This window comes from Hesperophylax consimilis, chromosome 7 (genome assembly GCF_061612785.1).
Source record: "Hesperophylax consimilis isolate HC1 chromosome 7, BYU_Hcon_1.0, whole genome shotgun sequence".
Taxonomy (NCBI): Eukaryota; Metazoa; Arthropoda; class Insecta; order Trichoptera; family Limnephilidae; genus Hesperophylax; species Hesperophylax consimilis.
The window spans coordinates 9,264,599-9,280,113 of NC_142842.1; the positions used below are offsets into that span (position 1 = coordinate 9,264,599).

The 15,515-nt window shown below is 35.6% G+C and overlaps 1 protein-coding gene across 2 annotated transcripts; it reads left to right on the forward strand.

Annotated features, from left to right (window-relative positions):
- The first annotated feature begins 1,532 nt into the window (after positions 1 to 1,532).
- Positions 1,533 to 13,548, forward strand: tud (tudor domain containing protein). 2 transcript variants are annotated; one of them, XM_089633190.1, is made up of 5 exons: positions 1,533 to 3,749; positions 3,842 to 4,047; positions 4,424 to 4,585; positions 7,061 to 8,106; positions 8,479 to 13,548. In XM_089633190.1, the coding sequence occupies exons 1-5, from the start codon at positions 1,635 to 1,637 to the stop codon at positions 11,361 to 11,363; spliced, it is 6,414 nt and encodes a 2,137-aa protein (XP_089489316.1). In that variant the 5' UTR covers positions 1,533 to 1,634; the 3' UTR covers positions 11,364 to 13,548. The 2 variants fall into 2 exon arrangements, with proteins under 2 accessions (XP_089489316.1, XP_089489317.1); XM_089633191.1 differs by lacking the exon at positions 4,424 to 4,585.
- Positions 13,549 to 15,515: the final 1,967 nt, after the last annotated feature.

Genomic DNA, 15,515 nt, shown 5'->3' on the forward strand with positions numbered 1-15,515 from the left:
AAGTAATTTAATGACATAAATATTCACAACTGTGGCTTAAAGTTAGAGACTTTCAACTAATAACGTATGTTGTGAATAGTTGTTTCTTGTAGTAATTAAGTTGAAACCACGTGTTATTTAAAAAAAAATATATTTTTGCATATTCTGGAGCACAGGCATTAATCATAACTTAGTGTTCTTTTTTAAATGTAAATGTAAAATATATAATTGATTAATTGACTCTTGAAATTATTGGCGTCCGACAGCTGATTCTATTTTCGCTATAAATTATTGGTTTTTTAAAAATAATATTTCTGAAAATTGTACTTTCTTACCGGATGATGTGCTTATATATTGATATATATAGTAAATAATTTACCATAAGTATCTAGTTTCCCCAGAATGACTGAGAGAAATGTTTTTTTTACTATGCCCCGTATTCGGCGTATATATGGATACGGCGATCTCGAGCAAAACATACCTTTGAATAATTTTCATTTTTATCCAATGTTTTTATCTCCTCATTTCATCAACTTCAAAATACCTATGGTATCGTAAAATTTTCTACATTATGGCGTCATGTTTGCCCGGATATGCTTTCCAGTGAACAATAGGCTTTTCATACCTAACAAAATATATTTGAATAAAAAAATAAATTATTGTAGAAAGCAATCACTTTGTGGTTTGACATATTTAATAAAATAAAATAATTTTTTGTTTTAAAACCACGATATTTATTAATTTAAGAACCGACCGGTTTCGCTTTACTTAAGCATCATCAGGGTACAAATTAATACTAAACAAGAAGTAAATAATGTGTGTATATATATAACAAAATATAGAGGGAGACAACATGATACAAATATAAGTTCTCCAGTTCTCCTTACCTCCTTACCACCATGCCAGTTGATGCTTTGTTTCTCCCGATTTATTGATATAACCCGTCTAGTCTACATAATTATCTAGCGGTTTTTCCATTACTTGTGCACTTATGTTAATGTATTTTATGACCGTCTTTGTGTTGCTTATATTTGTATCATGTTGTCTCCCTCTATATTTTGTTATATATATACACACATTATGTACTTCTTGTTTAGTATTAATTTTTACCCAGATGATGCTTAAGTAAAGCGAAACCGGTCGGTTCTTAAATTAATAAATATCGTGGTTTTAAAACAAAAAGTATTTTATTTTATTAAAAAAATAAATATTTATTTTTAAGAACATTTAATAACATTGAACAAAAAGTTTAATAATGTTCATGCATTAGAGATAATGATCTAATACATATTATTTCTTACAAAAAGAAAATTCTTCGCAAGATATTCGATATTAAATTTTTAAATTTCGATTGTTTCTCTTTTGCAAACATAAGGGAGTGATAGTTTTGCACGATTTCTTCCAAAAATAAAATACTTAAAATTCTCGCTTGGTTCCTTTGCATAACATCACCCAACTTGTCTATGAACTTTTTGAACCTACGTCACGTCACATACACAAACGCAGCGTTTTTATTTTCTTTATCCATGGTAATTCCTTTTTGTGCAATTTGCCGAAAATAGCGCATGGCGTTAGTTCTGTCGTCAAAAGTTAATTTAAAACGCGCTAAAATACAGTGATTCGCGTCTTATGTGATAGTATTTACCAATTACGAAATGGATTTCAACATTAAAAAGAATTTTCCGGTGTATATGACTCACGTCGAAAGCGAAGGCCCGTATCTGAAATTGTTTGGACAAGCCGACAAACAGGGAGCTCTTGTAATAGAAAGCGTCATCAACAACGAACGTGCACGATTAGAACATGGAGTTGGAATTGTTCCACCGTCTTCATTACGGTGTGGTCTGATGTGTATAGCGCAGTATAACGATGAGAAGTACTACAGAGCCAGAATTAACAGTCTCCATAATATTGAAGCAGGTTTTGTATCTGTTTATTTCATAGACTTCGGAAACATAGACTCGATCCCCGCGGCTTCCATTCGGCTCCTCGATGCCTATCCCGATGTTCTACAGAAATTACCACCTCAGGCTTCCGACTACTTATTATCGTCTATAATAAACCTTGGCGTATGGGAAGAACCAGCTCTAACCAATATCCGAAACTTGCTATACTACCAAGAAGTATCGTGCACCGTGGAGCTCTCCATTTACAACAAATCTTTCGTCAGAATAAAATTCAGGGATCAAGATTTGGCAGATTATCTTGTTTCCTGTAACTATGGAACTAAATGTTCACTACAAGATCAGCAATATCTTCTTCAGAACATGTTAAGTGGAACAAAAGGGGGCAGTCAAGTAGTCGTCCAGCCGCAACCATTTACGAAAGCCAAAAACACAGCCAGGTTCTCGTCAGAAATATATAACGCTCCCAATGAAAACACTAGTCAAGCCTACCGAATTCACATGGCTCAGAACTCTCCTCACCATGACCCCACCAGCAGAAGTGTACTGCCAGAACCCAGCAACCGTAATAAAATGCGAAGTGTTAATGCGCCAAGGCCACTAAATAGACCCACGGAGGAGATGAAAGCTCATTACCAAAAGCCTGAATCAACAAAAATGATGCAAGCTAACAATAATGTGCCAATAAACAATCCTACTTTACAGAAGAATCCGTCCACCTATAAGAGTCGATTCTTGGAACTGAATTCGCAGCACCAAGTTCATGTTTCATTTGCTAAAGATGGCCCTAAGCTGTTTGCGATACAGCTACAGAGTGACGAGAACTTTCTGACATCTATAGTCTCTCAGATAAACAGTCAGCCCCCCAAGTGCCTGTCGGAGCCCCCCATGATTGGATCCGTGTGTTTGGGACGCTTCTCAGAAGACAATACCTTGTGCCGAGCTGTTATTATGGGACTGACTCCCTCACAATGCAAATTGTTTTTCATAGATTTTGGGATGACCGAATCAGTTTCTCACTCTAATATCTTTGATATTCCTGAAGAATTTGTTACTCCCTGTGTTTTTGCCCTGAGATTTAGTTTGTCTGGAATAATGGGATTGCAGATAACGGAGGAAATCAAAAATGAGTTCTACGAAATAGTCAATAATAAAGTTCTCACGTTGAGAGTTGTACCTCCGGAAGGCCCACCGCTGATACAGTATTGCGAACTCTCTCTAAATGGGGAAAGTGTCAGGGACATGCTGTTACAGAAACAAAACCCCAGTTTCTTAAAAATTGATCCTTCTTCTATAACTGGGGAGCATTCCGTTTTAGTATCTTATGTGGATAGTTGCACCAAATTCTTTATCCAGCTCTCGGATAACATAGATGCTCTCAACACTGTGATGGAAGCTGTGGAAGTTTACTGCCAAAATGCCCAACCCTTACTGTACCACCAAGTCAAGTATGGAATGGTGTGCTGCGCTCTATTTCCCGATGATCAGAATTGGTATCGAGCCTCCGTAACTAATATCAAGAAAGACAAGATAACTGTCAACTACATAGATTATGGCAATGATCAAGAGGTTACCTGCGATTCATTGCGGCCAATTACTCCAGAGTTAGTTAAAATGAGAGCACAGGCCATTCATTGTGCTTTAAAAGAGTTTGAAGTAAAACCATTCGACCAGCTGACATCGGACAACCTAGAGGCATTAACTTTAGAGAAGATTCTGTGCATGCGAGTTCAGGGTTTACTGGAAGGAGGTGTTTTACTGGTAGAGCTGCTGGATCAGTCTACTAATCCCCCCATCCACATCGCTCGCGCCATCAAGGAGGCCGTTGCTGCTTCCCTTACTCCGCCTACCTCCGCTCCTCAGAAGGTTTATTATCTATCTAACATACTCATAATCCCTTCTATTAATCTTATATTTAACATACTGTTAATCGAATCATGTTCTTTTTTTCATTTCAGGAATTCAATGAGTCTCCTGGAAGTGTTGAAAACTCTCCTGACTTTACCAAAAATAATTATAAAGGTGGCAAGCCGTCGTATAGTGATAGATCTTTGGGCAATAAGGACAATGAGAACCACTTTAGGTCAAATAGGCAGTATGACCGAGGGGACGGAAACCATTCTCAAGGGGGGCGCACTTATGACAGACAACCAGAATGTGAACAGTAAGTTGCAATTTGTAACAATTCCTTATCAAAATAATATCTTATCTCAAATATGGTGATGACCCTAAAATAGATAGATATTGTGTTTGTTCTGCAAAATTACACAAAATATTCTATACTTGTTTATAAATATAATATCATACTTGTTTTTAAATCTAGACTAAAGTGAAAAGAAGTGGCTTATCTTAGAAAAGATATATATATATACAGATGTATATTAATTATCATCAAAATATTATATTTTCTAATCTCCCTGCTCTGTATAGAATTGATATTATTTACTGGCTACAGTTAAGTTTTGAAGTATTACCTGAAAATAGGAAAAAATGCTGGCAGGCAATGCAACACATTCAAGCAATCTTAACAAATCTTACAGGAGAATGTATGAAAATCAACGGGAACAAGAACACAGGAAGTTGGCACACCAACAGTGGGGAATTCCTGATCCCTCGTATAACTCCAAATCTAGATATCAGAAACTGTTTGGTAGAGCTGAAAAAACCAATTCGCCCAGTGGTGTTGTTTCACAATGTCACCGGTACCTTATTACTTGAGATATTGCTTTCGCTTTATTACTATATCATAGCTCATAGCCGTCTGCACGTTGCTTTAGGTATAAGTGTCTTGCTTTTCCTATTCTAAAATCATGTGACATTTCTATTGTGATTACCATCTTTTGATCTAACATTGAAAAAATATTATTGTTTTGCAATAACATATGTTTTGCGTTCATAGTAACTCAACATGCATTTTTTAACATTTTTAGTCCATCACGTTTTAAGATATATATTTTTTTACCTTATCTCCACACAGGAGGCCCTGAGGAAAATAATTTCCCTCAGGGCCTATGTCATCTGAAGGGATGCTGTGTGGAGGGTTTTTTTAAAGAAAGGGAGAGGAATTTCTGGAAAGGAAAAGGTTATTGGAGGTGGATATGAATTTGGGGGTCAGTGTGTCCAGGAGTGGCCAATGTGTGAATCCATCCCTCCAGCTGGCCTTCAGTCAAAAGCGACAAGTTGGAGAGGTCAAAGGGTCCCAAAACAGCCTCTCCCCATCTGGCACGCCATGCAGCTGGTGGGCAGGCGCATCCTGAACACCCTCCCCTGCTAAGTCACCAAACGTAGCGAACCACCTTGGGGTGACCTATGGCAGAGGTGTTGGTTATCAACTAAATGGTTCCCGGGGCCGAATGTGAACATTGATGAATGAATTGTGTTATCACCCCTACCAGAATATGTACTTTGGTATAGGAATTGACTCTTCATTTTTTTATAATACACTGATGTTTTGAGGCAATCAAATAAAAATTATATGACAAAATTTTTGGCTGCATTTGATTTCCGAAATTATTACAAATTAAATAATTAGTGTCGTACACCCATTTAAATTTTTTTTTTTTTTTTTTAATCTTTGTTGGTTTGGTAATGTTTCATTTGAGTGTTTTTTAAATGCATTATTTTAGTTTTTATAGTGTATTCATTTTGTTCTTTTTTTTAGTCTGCACTAGATTTACATTGTAAAATGAGAAATGTAATAAAATTGTCCCATATTGCACAACCCATTTTCCGAATGATAAAATCTAAAATCAACATTTTTAAGCATTTTATAACCATTTGGTTATAATTCGACTTTTTCACATTGTTCTAGTATGTGGCTGATGAATTTTAGGTTCAGGTTCAGATGGGTTTAGGTTCTCCTCTAATATTTGTTGTTTGTTGTTAACAGTCAAGAAACAACATTAACTTTTTCATTACAAAAATATGTTCTATTTGCCCCTGTCCATTTTTTTTCTTATATGTAGTATGAGTAGAAGGTGGTGCATGAACCAGATCATCTCATTGCGGATGCTCAATGAGAAGTTTCTGGCAAAAAAAACCAGAAACTTTTATGTGCCTTTGTAGATCTACAGAAAGCATACAACCTAGTTGACAGGAAAAGCTATGGAAGGTGTTATCCAAGTATGGAGTGAATATGAATCTCACTCAGGCTATTGCGTCTCTGTATGAGGGAAACGTTGCATGTGTTAGGGTGAACGGTGGTTTTACGGGGTGGTTTGATATCACAAAAGGTGTTAAACAAGGCTGTGTAATGTCACCGTGGTTATTCATTCTATACATACATGGATAATTGTATGCAAGAATTGAAAGAGGTGGGATTGGGTGCGAATATGAGTAATCTGAAAGTATGTTGCCTGTTGTATGCTGAGAATGTGGTGCTGATTGCTAATAATATGGAAGATCTACAGTCTCTCGTGTCTAGGATGTATGAAGAATGAGTTAATGATGAATGTACGTCAAGTCTAAAGTCATGGTGTTTGAAAGAGAGAGTACGAAAACAGTGTGCAATATAGCTGTGAATGATAAATACTTGGAGCAGGTGGATAAGTTTGTGTATTAAGGAAGTATGTTTACGAGAGATGGGAAGGCTGAGATAGATATTGAAAGAAGGGTAAATGCAGGTAACTCCATTAACCCTCAGGATCCGACCAACTACAATAGCAGTTCAGTGAAATCATGACTTCCTTCAGGTGCACTGCAATGTGCAGTGTGCACTAGGTTTTAGAAGTTTTGAACGCATTTTAATACTGTCTATGAAAATTCCTAATTAAAATATTGATATTGTAGATGTCTGTCAATTATTTCATATATAATTTTCAATATTATATTTGTCTTTGAGATATTATAAAATATTACCCGGCTTTTAAGGGTTAATGGAGGACTAAACGCAGTTGGCGCTGACAAAAAATTGTCCAAAGAATGGAGTGCTGATACCTATCCTTATGCGAGGCATGGAACTGGTAGAGAAAGGATGAAAGTAGACTGAATGCTGTAGAAATGAGATCTTTGTAACACTTACTTTCCCAATAAAATACCCATCGCCCAATTTAGTTTAATGTGTTCATCCTTTAACACATTAAATTACGCCACAATAAACCAAAAACTTATTTAGAGGTTAATTTTTTTTTTGTAAAATACTTGATTTGAAAATTCTAATTATTTTTGATATTTTTCAGGGAAAGTTCTAAGTCTGATAGATTCTACAAAGCCCAGATTGGTGATAGGAAACCATATTCTGAAAGGAAGGAATATGACAGTGAAAAGAAACCATATTCTGAAAGAAAGGAATATGACAGTGAAAGGAAACCATATCCGGAAAGGAAGGAATATGACGGTGAAAGGAAACCATATTCTGAAAGGAAGGAATATGACAGTGAAAGGAAACCATATTCTGACAGGAAGGAATATGACACAGAAAGGAAACCATATACTGAAAGAAGGGAATATGATGGAGAAAGGAAACCATATTCTGAAAGAAAGGAATATGACACTGAAAGGAAACCTTATTCGGAAAGAAAACCATACTCTGAAAGGAAGCCTTATTTAGATAGGAACACAGAAGAGAGCTCTTGGGAAAATAAGCCCTCTGACACATATTCCAGCCCGCCAGCTAAGACCCTCTCCAACCCCGTGGCATTTGAAACGCCTTTTGGAAAACACAATTTGGATGACCAAGTCCAGGATGTCAGAGTTTCCTGGTTCATTAACCCTGATGACTTTTATGTTCAAATTCTGGCTCAAGAAGAGCAATTCAAGAATATGATGATTAGAATACCGAGCCTCTATTCTGGTGTGAAAGCCACCAGCAATGACATCCCTACCGGGGCTTCTGTCCTGGCTCGCTTCCCAGAGGATAAGGTCCTATACAGAGCTGTGGTGCTGGACAATAGTTGGGGGAAGATCATAGTGCAGTTTGTTGATTTCGGAAATAAATGTCAAGTTACTGCCAGCGACGTCTGGCAGTTGGAAAGTGAACTGATGACCCTACCAGCACAGGCTATCCATTGCTCCTTGAAAGGCATACTGCCTCTTGATAAAACCTGGAAAAAGAATACTCAGGTTGATGAATATTTTAATTCCCATTTGCACAAGTGCACCTTTCACCAACACAAACCCCAACACGAAGATTTGTACTCTGTGTCTTTAACTAAAGAAGATGGAACAGATGTGGGCCAGAAACTAGTTGCTAACAACTTGGCACTTAATGATTCAGAATCCACTGGTAAGTAATAAGTAGTGCTACTCTTGTTATTTACACACTGCAAGCGACTTTCATCAGTGACTCTTTTTGCTGCATGGTTTACGAAATAAAACAAACCATGATGCCCGTTACAATTAAGAAGATGTTTCATTGAAGAAGAAGATAATACTAACAAATCTAAAGGAAACAGTCTCAAATAGGAATCGAACCCAGGATCTCTGTCTTATCGGGACTACGTCTTTACCTTTATCTACTCCATTTGAGACCGTTATCTTTTTATTTTCTGTGTCTTCTAAATTGTATAACCTTAACAGTTAAAGAAAAGTAATTCCAATAAAAATTGAAGTAGATGTTTGTTTACATATTTTATTATGAAAATATTTGTTGTTTTAGGTGAGGTTCCTGAATCAGCCATTACGGTATTCGTAACCCATATAGACACACCGGGACAATTTTGGTTGCAGTTGGAAACTGATTCTGAAAAAATCGACACTCTTCAAGAAAGCTTACAGGCTGCTGATACTTTTGAAGACTACGTAGATTATGAAGTGGGAACATTGTGTGTTGCTAAATATTCCGCAGATGAGCAATTTTACAGAACAATCATTTTGGATTCTGATAATGACATAATAACTGTGAGATTCATTGATTATGGCAATACTGATGTCCTTGATAACACTGCTGGTGTCCTGAAGTGGTTGCCAACTGATATGCAGGACATTGAGCCATACGCCATCAAATGCAGCGTTAATGCCACTCCCACCGGTACAGGACAGTGGACAGAACAAGCTTCTGAGCACTTCACGCACTTGCTTGGTAACACTGAAAATCCTGTTGATGCTGTCTTTATCTTGAAAGGTGCCATGACTTATGTCAATTTATACATCGAAGGTCAAAATACAACAGATAAATTAATAGAAGCCGGCCACGCTGCCCGCGCAGTCAAATCTGATGGTGATGACTTGCCAACTTGTTTCGCAAGCCATGTGAATTCTCCATCAGAGTTTTGGATTCAACTGGAAAGTTCAATTCTCGATCTGGAGGCTATTTCCGAAGAGTTGGTTGCTGCTGACGAATTTCCAATTCTTAATGAAATAGCTGAAGAAGCCATTTGCGCTGCCAAGTTTCCAGAAGATGATTTGTGGTACAGAGCGCAAGTCATCATTCATGGAAATGATGGCACTGAAGTGTTGTTCATGGATTATGGCAATGCTTCCTTGACCAATGAATTAAGAAGTCTTCCAGATAACCTCAAGAATCTTCCTGCTTTATCCAGAAAATGCGCTTTGCAAAAGCCTGGTAACATCAAAAATTGGTCAAAAGAAGCTGAAATGAAATTCGCAGAACTCGCAGCGGACGGAGCAACTATATTTCACATCACCTTTATAGCTTCAGGTGACATATCCATAGTGGAGTTATTTGTTGACAATAAGTCTGTAACTGATGAATTAATCTCCCTGTGCGATCTCTCCGCTAATACACCCACACCCTCACCCGATAGACTCCCACTGATTGGGGAGGACAAGATATCTCCTGTCTGCATATGTTACAGTAATTGTCCTGAAGATTTCTGGGTTCACTACATGTCATCTACAACAAATTTGGATATTATCACAGAAGCCCTGGAAGATGCTGAAAACTTTGAACCTTTCAATGATATTGTAGAAGGTGCCCTTTGCGTGAGCGTATTTCCCGAAGATAGCCTGTGGTACAGGTCCAAAGTAATAGATCATGGCGAAAATGGTATACAAGTTTTCCATATCGATTTTGGATCAACGGCGGTGACCACCGAGCTAAGAGTTTTGCCCAAATCTCTGCGTGAATTGCCGCCATTGGCAAAACATTGCAGTCTTCTAATACCCCACGAAAGGACCAAAGGCAATCAAAAGTTTCACGAAAACTTTGCGCAATGGGCCCTAGATGATTCCCAGGAGTACCACATGGACATTATAGATTCAAGCGTTGATCCAATGTCTGTGAAACTATTCTTGAATGGACAAGATATAGTTGAACTATTGATTGATACCGAGGAAATAGTTTCCCAAGACAATATGGATGAAACTGGTGATGACACAGTTGTGGAAAAACTGGATGATGCTATTGAACCGCTGCCCACTGAGCCTTGTGATGACAGTCCAGTGGATAAACAAGTCAACACTGATGAAGCCACTGAACTTCTTTATAAACAAGTCAACACTGATGAAGCCACTGAACTTCCTTATAAACAAGTCAACACTGATGAAGCCACTGAACTTCCTTATAAACAAGTCAACACTGATGAAGCCACTGAACTTCCTTATAAACAAGTCAACACTGATGAAGCCACTGAACTTCCTTATAAACAAGTCAACACTGATGAAGCCACTGAACTTCCTTATAAACAAGTCAACACTGATGAAGCCACTGAGTCTTATGGTGATAAACCAGTGGACAAACAAGAAGAAACCGCCATCGAGGCTTGCGATGACATAGTCATGGAAAAACAGGAAAATGTTGAACTTACTGAATCTAACGTCATTGTTACGCAAATTATTAAACAATCTGTGGATCTTACTAAATTGTCCAATGAAGATCCAGGAAGCGTGAAGAGTGAAGCAGGCGTAACGGAACTAGAAGCTAAGGAAGAAAATGGTGATAAAGCTCTTAAGACATCAGATGATAGTTTGGACAATCTATATGAGGGTGTAACTGATATGAACATTGAAGAACATTGTCCCGCTGAAACCATTTCAGAAAATGAGGAAACAAATTCTGGGGACATATTTAAATCTCCTGTTGTTGAAATGGATTATTGTGAAAGTGAAGTTTCTCCAGAAACAGAAACTGGGTCTGAATGCCAAAATCACATTACTGAAGAAAAATATTTAGATTTATCTAAGGAATTAGAAATAAGTGATAATATTACAGAAAAAGCCAAATCTGATGATGAATCTCTAGTGGAGCCTGAACTTACTGATGATTCTACAAGAGTATTAAAAACTCATGACAATTTACTAGATAACTCAAAGACTGATATTGACGTTTTGGAAGAGTCAAAAACAAGCTACAAATCATTGGATATCTCCAAATCTGAGAGTGATACATTGGAAGTCTCCAAAGATGAGAAGGATTTCTTAGAGATTTCAACAAATGACGAGTCTTTTGAAGATGGTGAATCTGAGAATGAATCTGAAGACGCTTCTAGTTCTGAAGACAAGTCAGAAGCAGACCCTAAAGCTCACGTTACACACCCTGAAGTTTCACAAAATAAGAATGAAAAAATAAAAAATGATAAATAATGATTCCTGTTTTATCCAAAACACATTCTGTTGATAAGCAAGTAAAATACTCACAAATATATTATATTAAGTGATTTTTACTAATTTTTTTAACGTTTAATGCTACGGTGTAAAGAATGTTAAGTTTGTGTTATGTGTATTGTATTTTTTCCTCAAAAATATTTAACAAACTTAAGAAGAACGGCTGTGCGGCCTTTTTCATACAAAACTTAAATCTGGATTTGAGGCCAAAATATATAATTATTTTTTTGTATCTAGTTATGTGTTATTTTTTTTTTTGTGTTTCAAATTATGATTTATGGGTCATTGAAGAATTCAAATTTCCATGATTTTAGAGGTAACTTCGGCATTTTTTGTGAGTTATGTAATTTTTATTGAATAACCCACTGTCTCAATATAATGAAAAATAAAATTTAAAACGAAAACATGTTATAAAAATCGTTTTTTTTTTTTTGTAGAAATTTTATATTATGTGACAATTTTTTTGTTTCAATGTAAATCGGTTGTTTATAATTTGAATTTAGGTCCATGAAAATGCTTTTTTTTTAAATTCAAATTTTCATATTTAAATCATATTTACACAGTACATAGATTTTTTTTAAAATTATCATTAAACTTACAAATAATTGAGCCAAAGTTACCTCTAAAATCATGAAAAATCAATTCTTTAATATTTTATAATTTAAAACATAAATAAATAAAGTAGCACAAGCCATACGAGATATTTTGATTTAAAAAATAATTATATAGTTTGGTTGTATACTTAGGCCTCAAATACAAATTTAAGTTTTGTATGAAAAAGGCCGCGCAGCCATTCCCCTTAACGGCTGTAAGTTTTGAGTGAAATGTCCATAACTTGTAAATATTTTTTTTCATACATTTATTACTGTACTAGATTTTAGGAATACCATTATGTATTTAGTGATTTCATTGAGGGTCTTATTTTTTATAAAAATAGTGACATAATATTGCGATTGCCTTTTGATACAAAACAATTATTTGCCATGTTTTCTTTCCTTTTTTTATGCCATGTTGGGAGGGCATATCTATATGTTTTAAAATAATAACACAAATATCCTAATTGTACTATTAAAATTTATGCTTCAAAATCTGAAGATCCTAAAAAAATATTATTACAGCAAAATAATGAATACGTTATAGTTTTTTTTAACACCAATCAAGAAAATTGTGTGTGTGCAGTGGGGTCAAAAAAACCTTTATGATTTCCATGTGCAAGGTTTCTGGAGGTAAAGTGCACTAGCTTTAGGTGGTTCTACACGATAGTACAAGACGTAAAAATAAAAGTGTTTTAAGGTAATTTTCAGGTAGAAATAAATCTTCTATGGAACAATATTATTGTACGGGAAAAACAATTGATTTTAGAAAAAATAAGTAATTTATTTTTTTACTTGTATAGAATAACCGCCAAAGTTACTGCACTTTACCTCCCGACACCTGTATAATTTTTAATAATGTTTATGCTATAAGAGGCAACTTTTTATTTACTTTAAAAACTTTACCAAGAAACTGTTACAATATAATAATTGGATTATAAATAACCTAAATCTAGGCGTATTAATATTAAATACCAGGCAACTGATCTGTTTTTTTGTTTACTAGATTTCTTATCCACTCGACCGATGGAGATTTCCGGATGTTCGGTTCGGCCATTTGATTTAATTAATATACCTCCAAATATGAATATGGAACCATATGAACTGCTTACTGCGGTTTAAATATGTTTCACGTTCCGGAATAAACTCATTATTATTATTATGTATTGCCAATGAATCCACCTTGATTTCAATGTTTTTTTTCATGACATATTTTTAGGTAATAAAAAAAAAGATGTTTATAATTCATAATAAAAATCACCTACCTAAATCTAGGTAGCTATCGCTCGAGTGGTTAGATGTTTGCACAATGGTCAACGAAAACTATACATTAAACATTATTGTTTCACTATTAAAATTATTTTATTGAAGAATTTATCTTGTTTTTTTGTAATTACTTGAAAGCTGATGTTACGGTTTTTTTTAAGTTTTTTTTTTTTAATGTAAAGCAACATTAAAATATTATTTTCATTTAAGAAAATCAGTCAGTGGATTAATTTTATTTGTTTAACATGCTTTTACTTTATCACGAAATGTTATAATATTTGTGTTACAATAAATAAAAACAACAATTAAAACATTCCAAGTATGAGTTTATTTAATAAATAATTTTGTCTTACCACAACAATATAAAATGTTAGCAACCCATGCGTGGGCCTTTTTTACATTTTATTTTTTCTCAACTAGAGGGCGGCCCGTTACTTGACAAAAAAATGGTAACATATGCAAATAAATTAACACCTCAGGTTAATTTATTTATTTATATGTATATACCATGTTCGCTTTTGAGAACAGCTCAAATGGTCTCATAAAAATCGTTGCATCTCCCTTATCGTCATGGAGAGAAATATGATCTAAACAGTGTTAGAAAGAGAAAACCTTTATATTCAAATATAGAAGTTTACCACAGAATAATTAAAATGTACGGCTCTGCAAAACCAAAAGTTCCGACCGAGATTTCAAAAAAAATTATGAAACTTAATTTTTTTATTCATTATTTTCATTTGAAATGACAAAATTTACATTTGTCTAATAGTAATTTTATTTTATTTTTTTATGTTTGCATTTAAAAAATTTGATGTTTATTTCTAATTTTATAATAAAAATTTGAAAGCGCATTTCATCACCTTTCCAGAACAGTTTAAGTTTACGAATAAGTTCAGAAATATTAAATTTTTTTTGATTTCACTGCAAAGTGGAAATACTCCGACTTTCTGACAGAATATGCCAGAGGCATGAGCGTTTAGTGACAACGGGAGCTGCATAACCATAATTCCCTTTTTTTCAGTATGTAAAACGAGCCATATCCGTTATTCCACGATTGTACGGGACGGCACTGTAGTCGCCGGCCGCACAGACGATGTAGCGGGAATGGCCGGCTGGCCGCTTCGACGCCTTAGAAGGAAAAAGGAGGGAGAATGTGGAAAAATGTGGGAGAAATTGGGAAAAATATGAGGAAAGGGAGAAATGGGGAAAATGTGGGAGATTATGGGAGAAAGGTGTATGGCAGGGGGGAGGAAGGTAGGGGGGAACCTGCGCCCTGACAAAGGGCGTTTCGACTATTGCAAAAAATGTTTCTTCTTGGTGAGCACCAGGGAGCCGGGAGAAAGAAGAAGGCCAGGTTGAAGTGAAGATCCCGGGGCAGAAGAGGCAGTCAGGGGCAGTCCAGGAGAGATGTTGATGGTTCGATGGTTGCTGGATCTCTGCCGAATTGCGCAAGTTTTCCGCCTTTTAAAGGACCAACGGGCTCAGCTCTCCCTTTGTTAGCGAGAAATCACGAGAATTATTTTGGGTTCCCGGAATTTTCACAGGGCAGAGCGCCGTTGTTGCGCAACTCGATAGCGGACGACATTGCCTGGGTCCCTGACTGTTTCTTTAATCCGCTTGCCCGGGACATATTTTATTTTTAAATAGTTTGCACAAATTTACGTATTAAAAAGGGAATTGATATTTAAAGGGAAGCTTTGCACAATATTCGATTTTGTGCAAACGGCGAGTTTTGTAAAGGAAACTGCGCATTCATTCATTCATGTTTTGTACAAATTTAATTTATAAGAGGGTATTTGGGGGGTCAAGCCTTTGTTTTTTGTCTATAATGATGACTGCTTGACCCCGTGGTTTTATTTATTAATCAGTTTTGCAGTTTTTATACAAGAGAGAGAATTTGTTGCATAAATTCGAAGATGCGCAGAGGTAAGTTTGTAAAGGAACTACCTCTGCGTAAATTCAATTTTATGCAAATTAATTTAAGTCGGTGTACAACGTCCGGTACAACGATATATATTGACTTCGAAAATTGTACACAGCAAACTAACGATCACATCAACAATACCATGATAATGTAGAAAAGTCATTTTTTTAAATACCTGGTTCACAGTTTTTGCCTTTTAACCCTACAAACCAATATTATATTTTCAACAATAGTTTTACCAGTTATTATTTTTCAAAAACAATTTAATCGCGAGAATTTGATTACTATTAATGTTTAAACTAGTTTTCAACAAAGAAAACTGGGCGAAAGTGCTAATAACGAATTCAT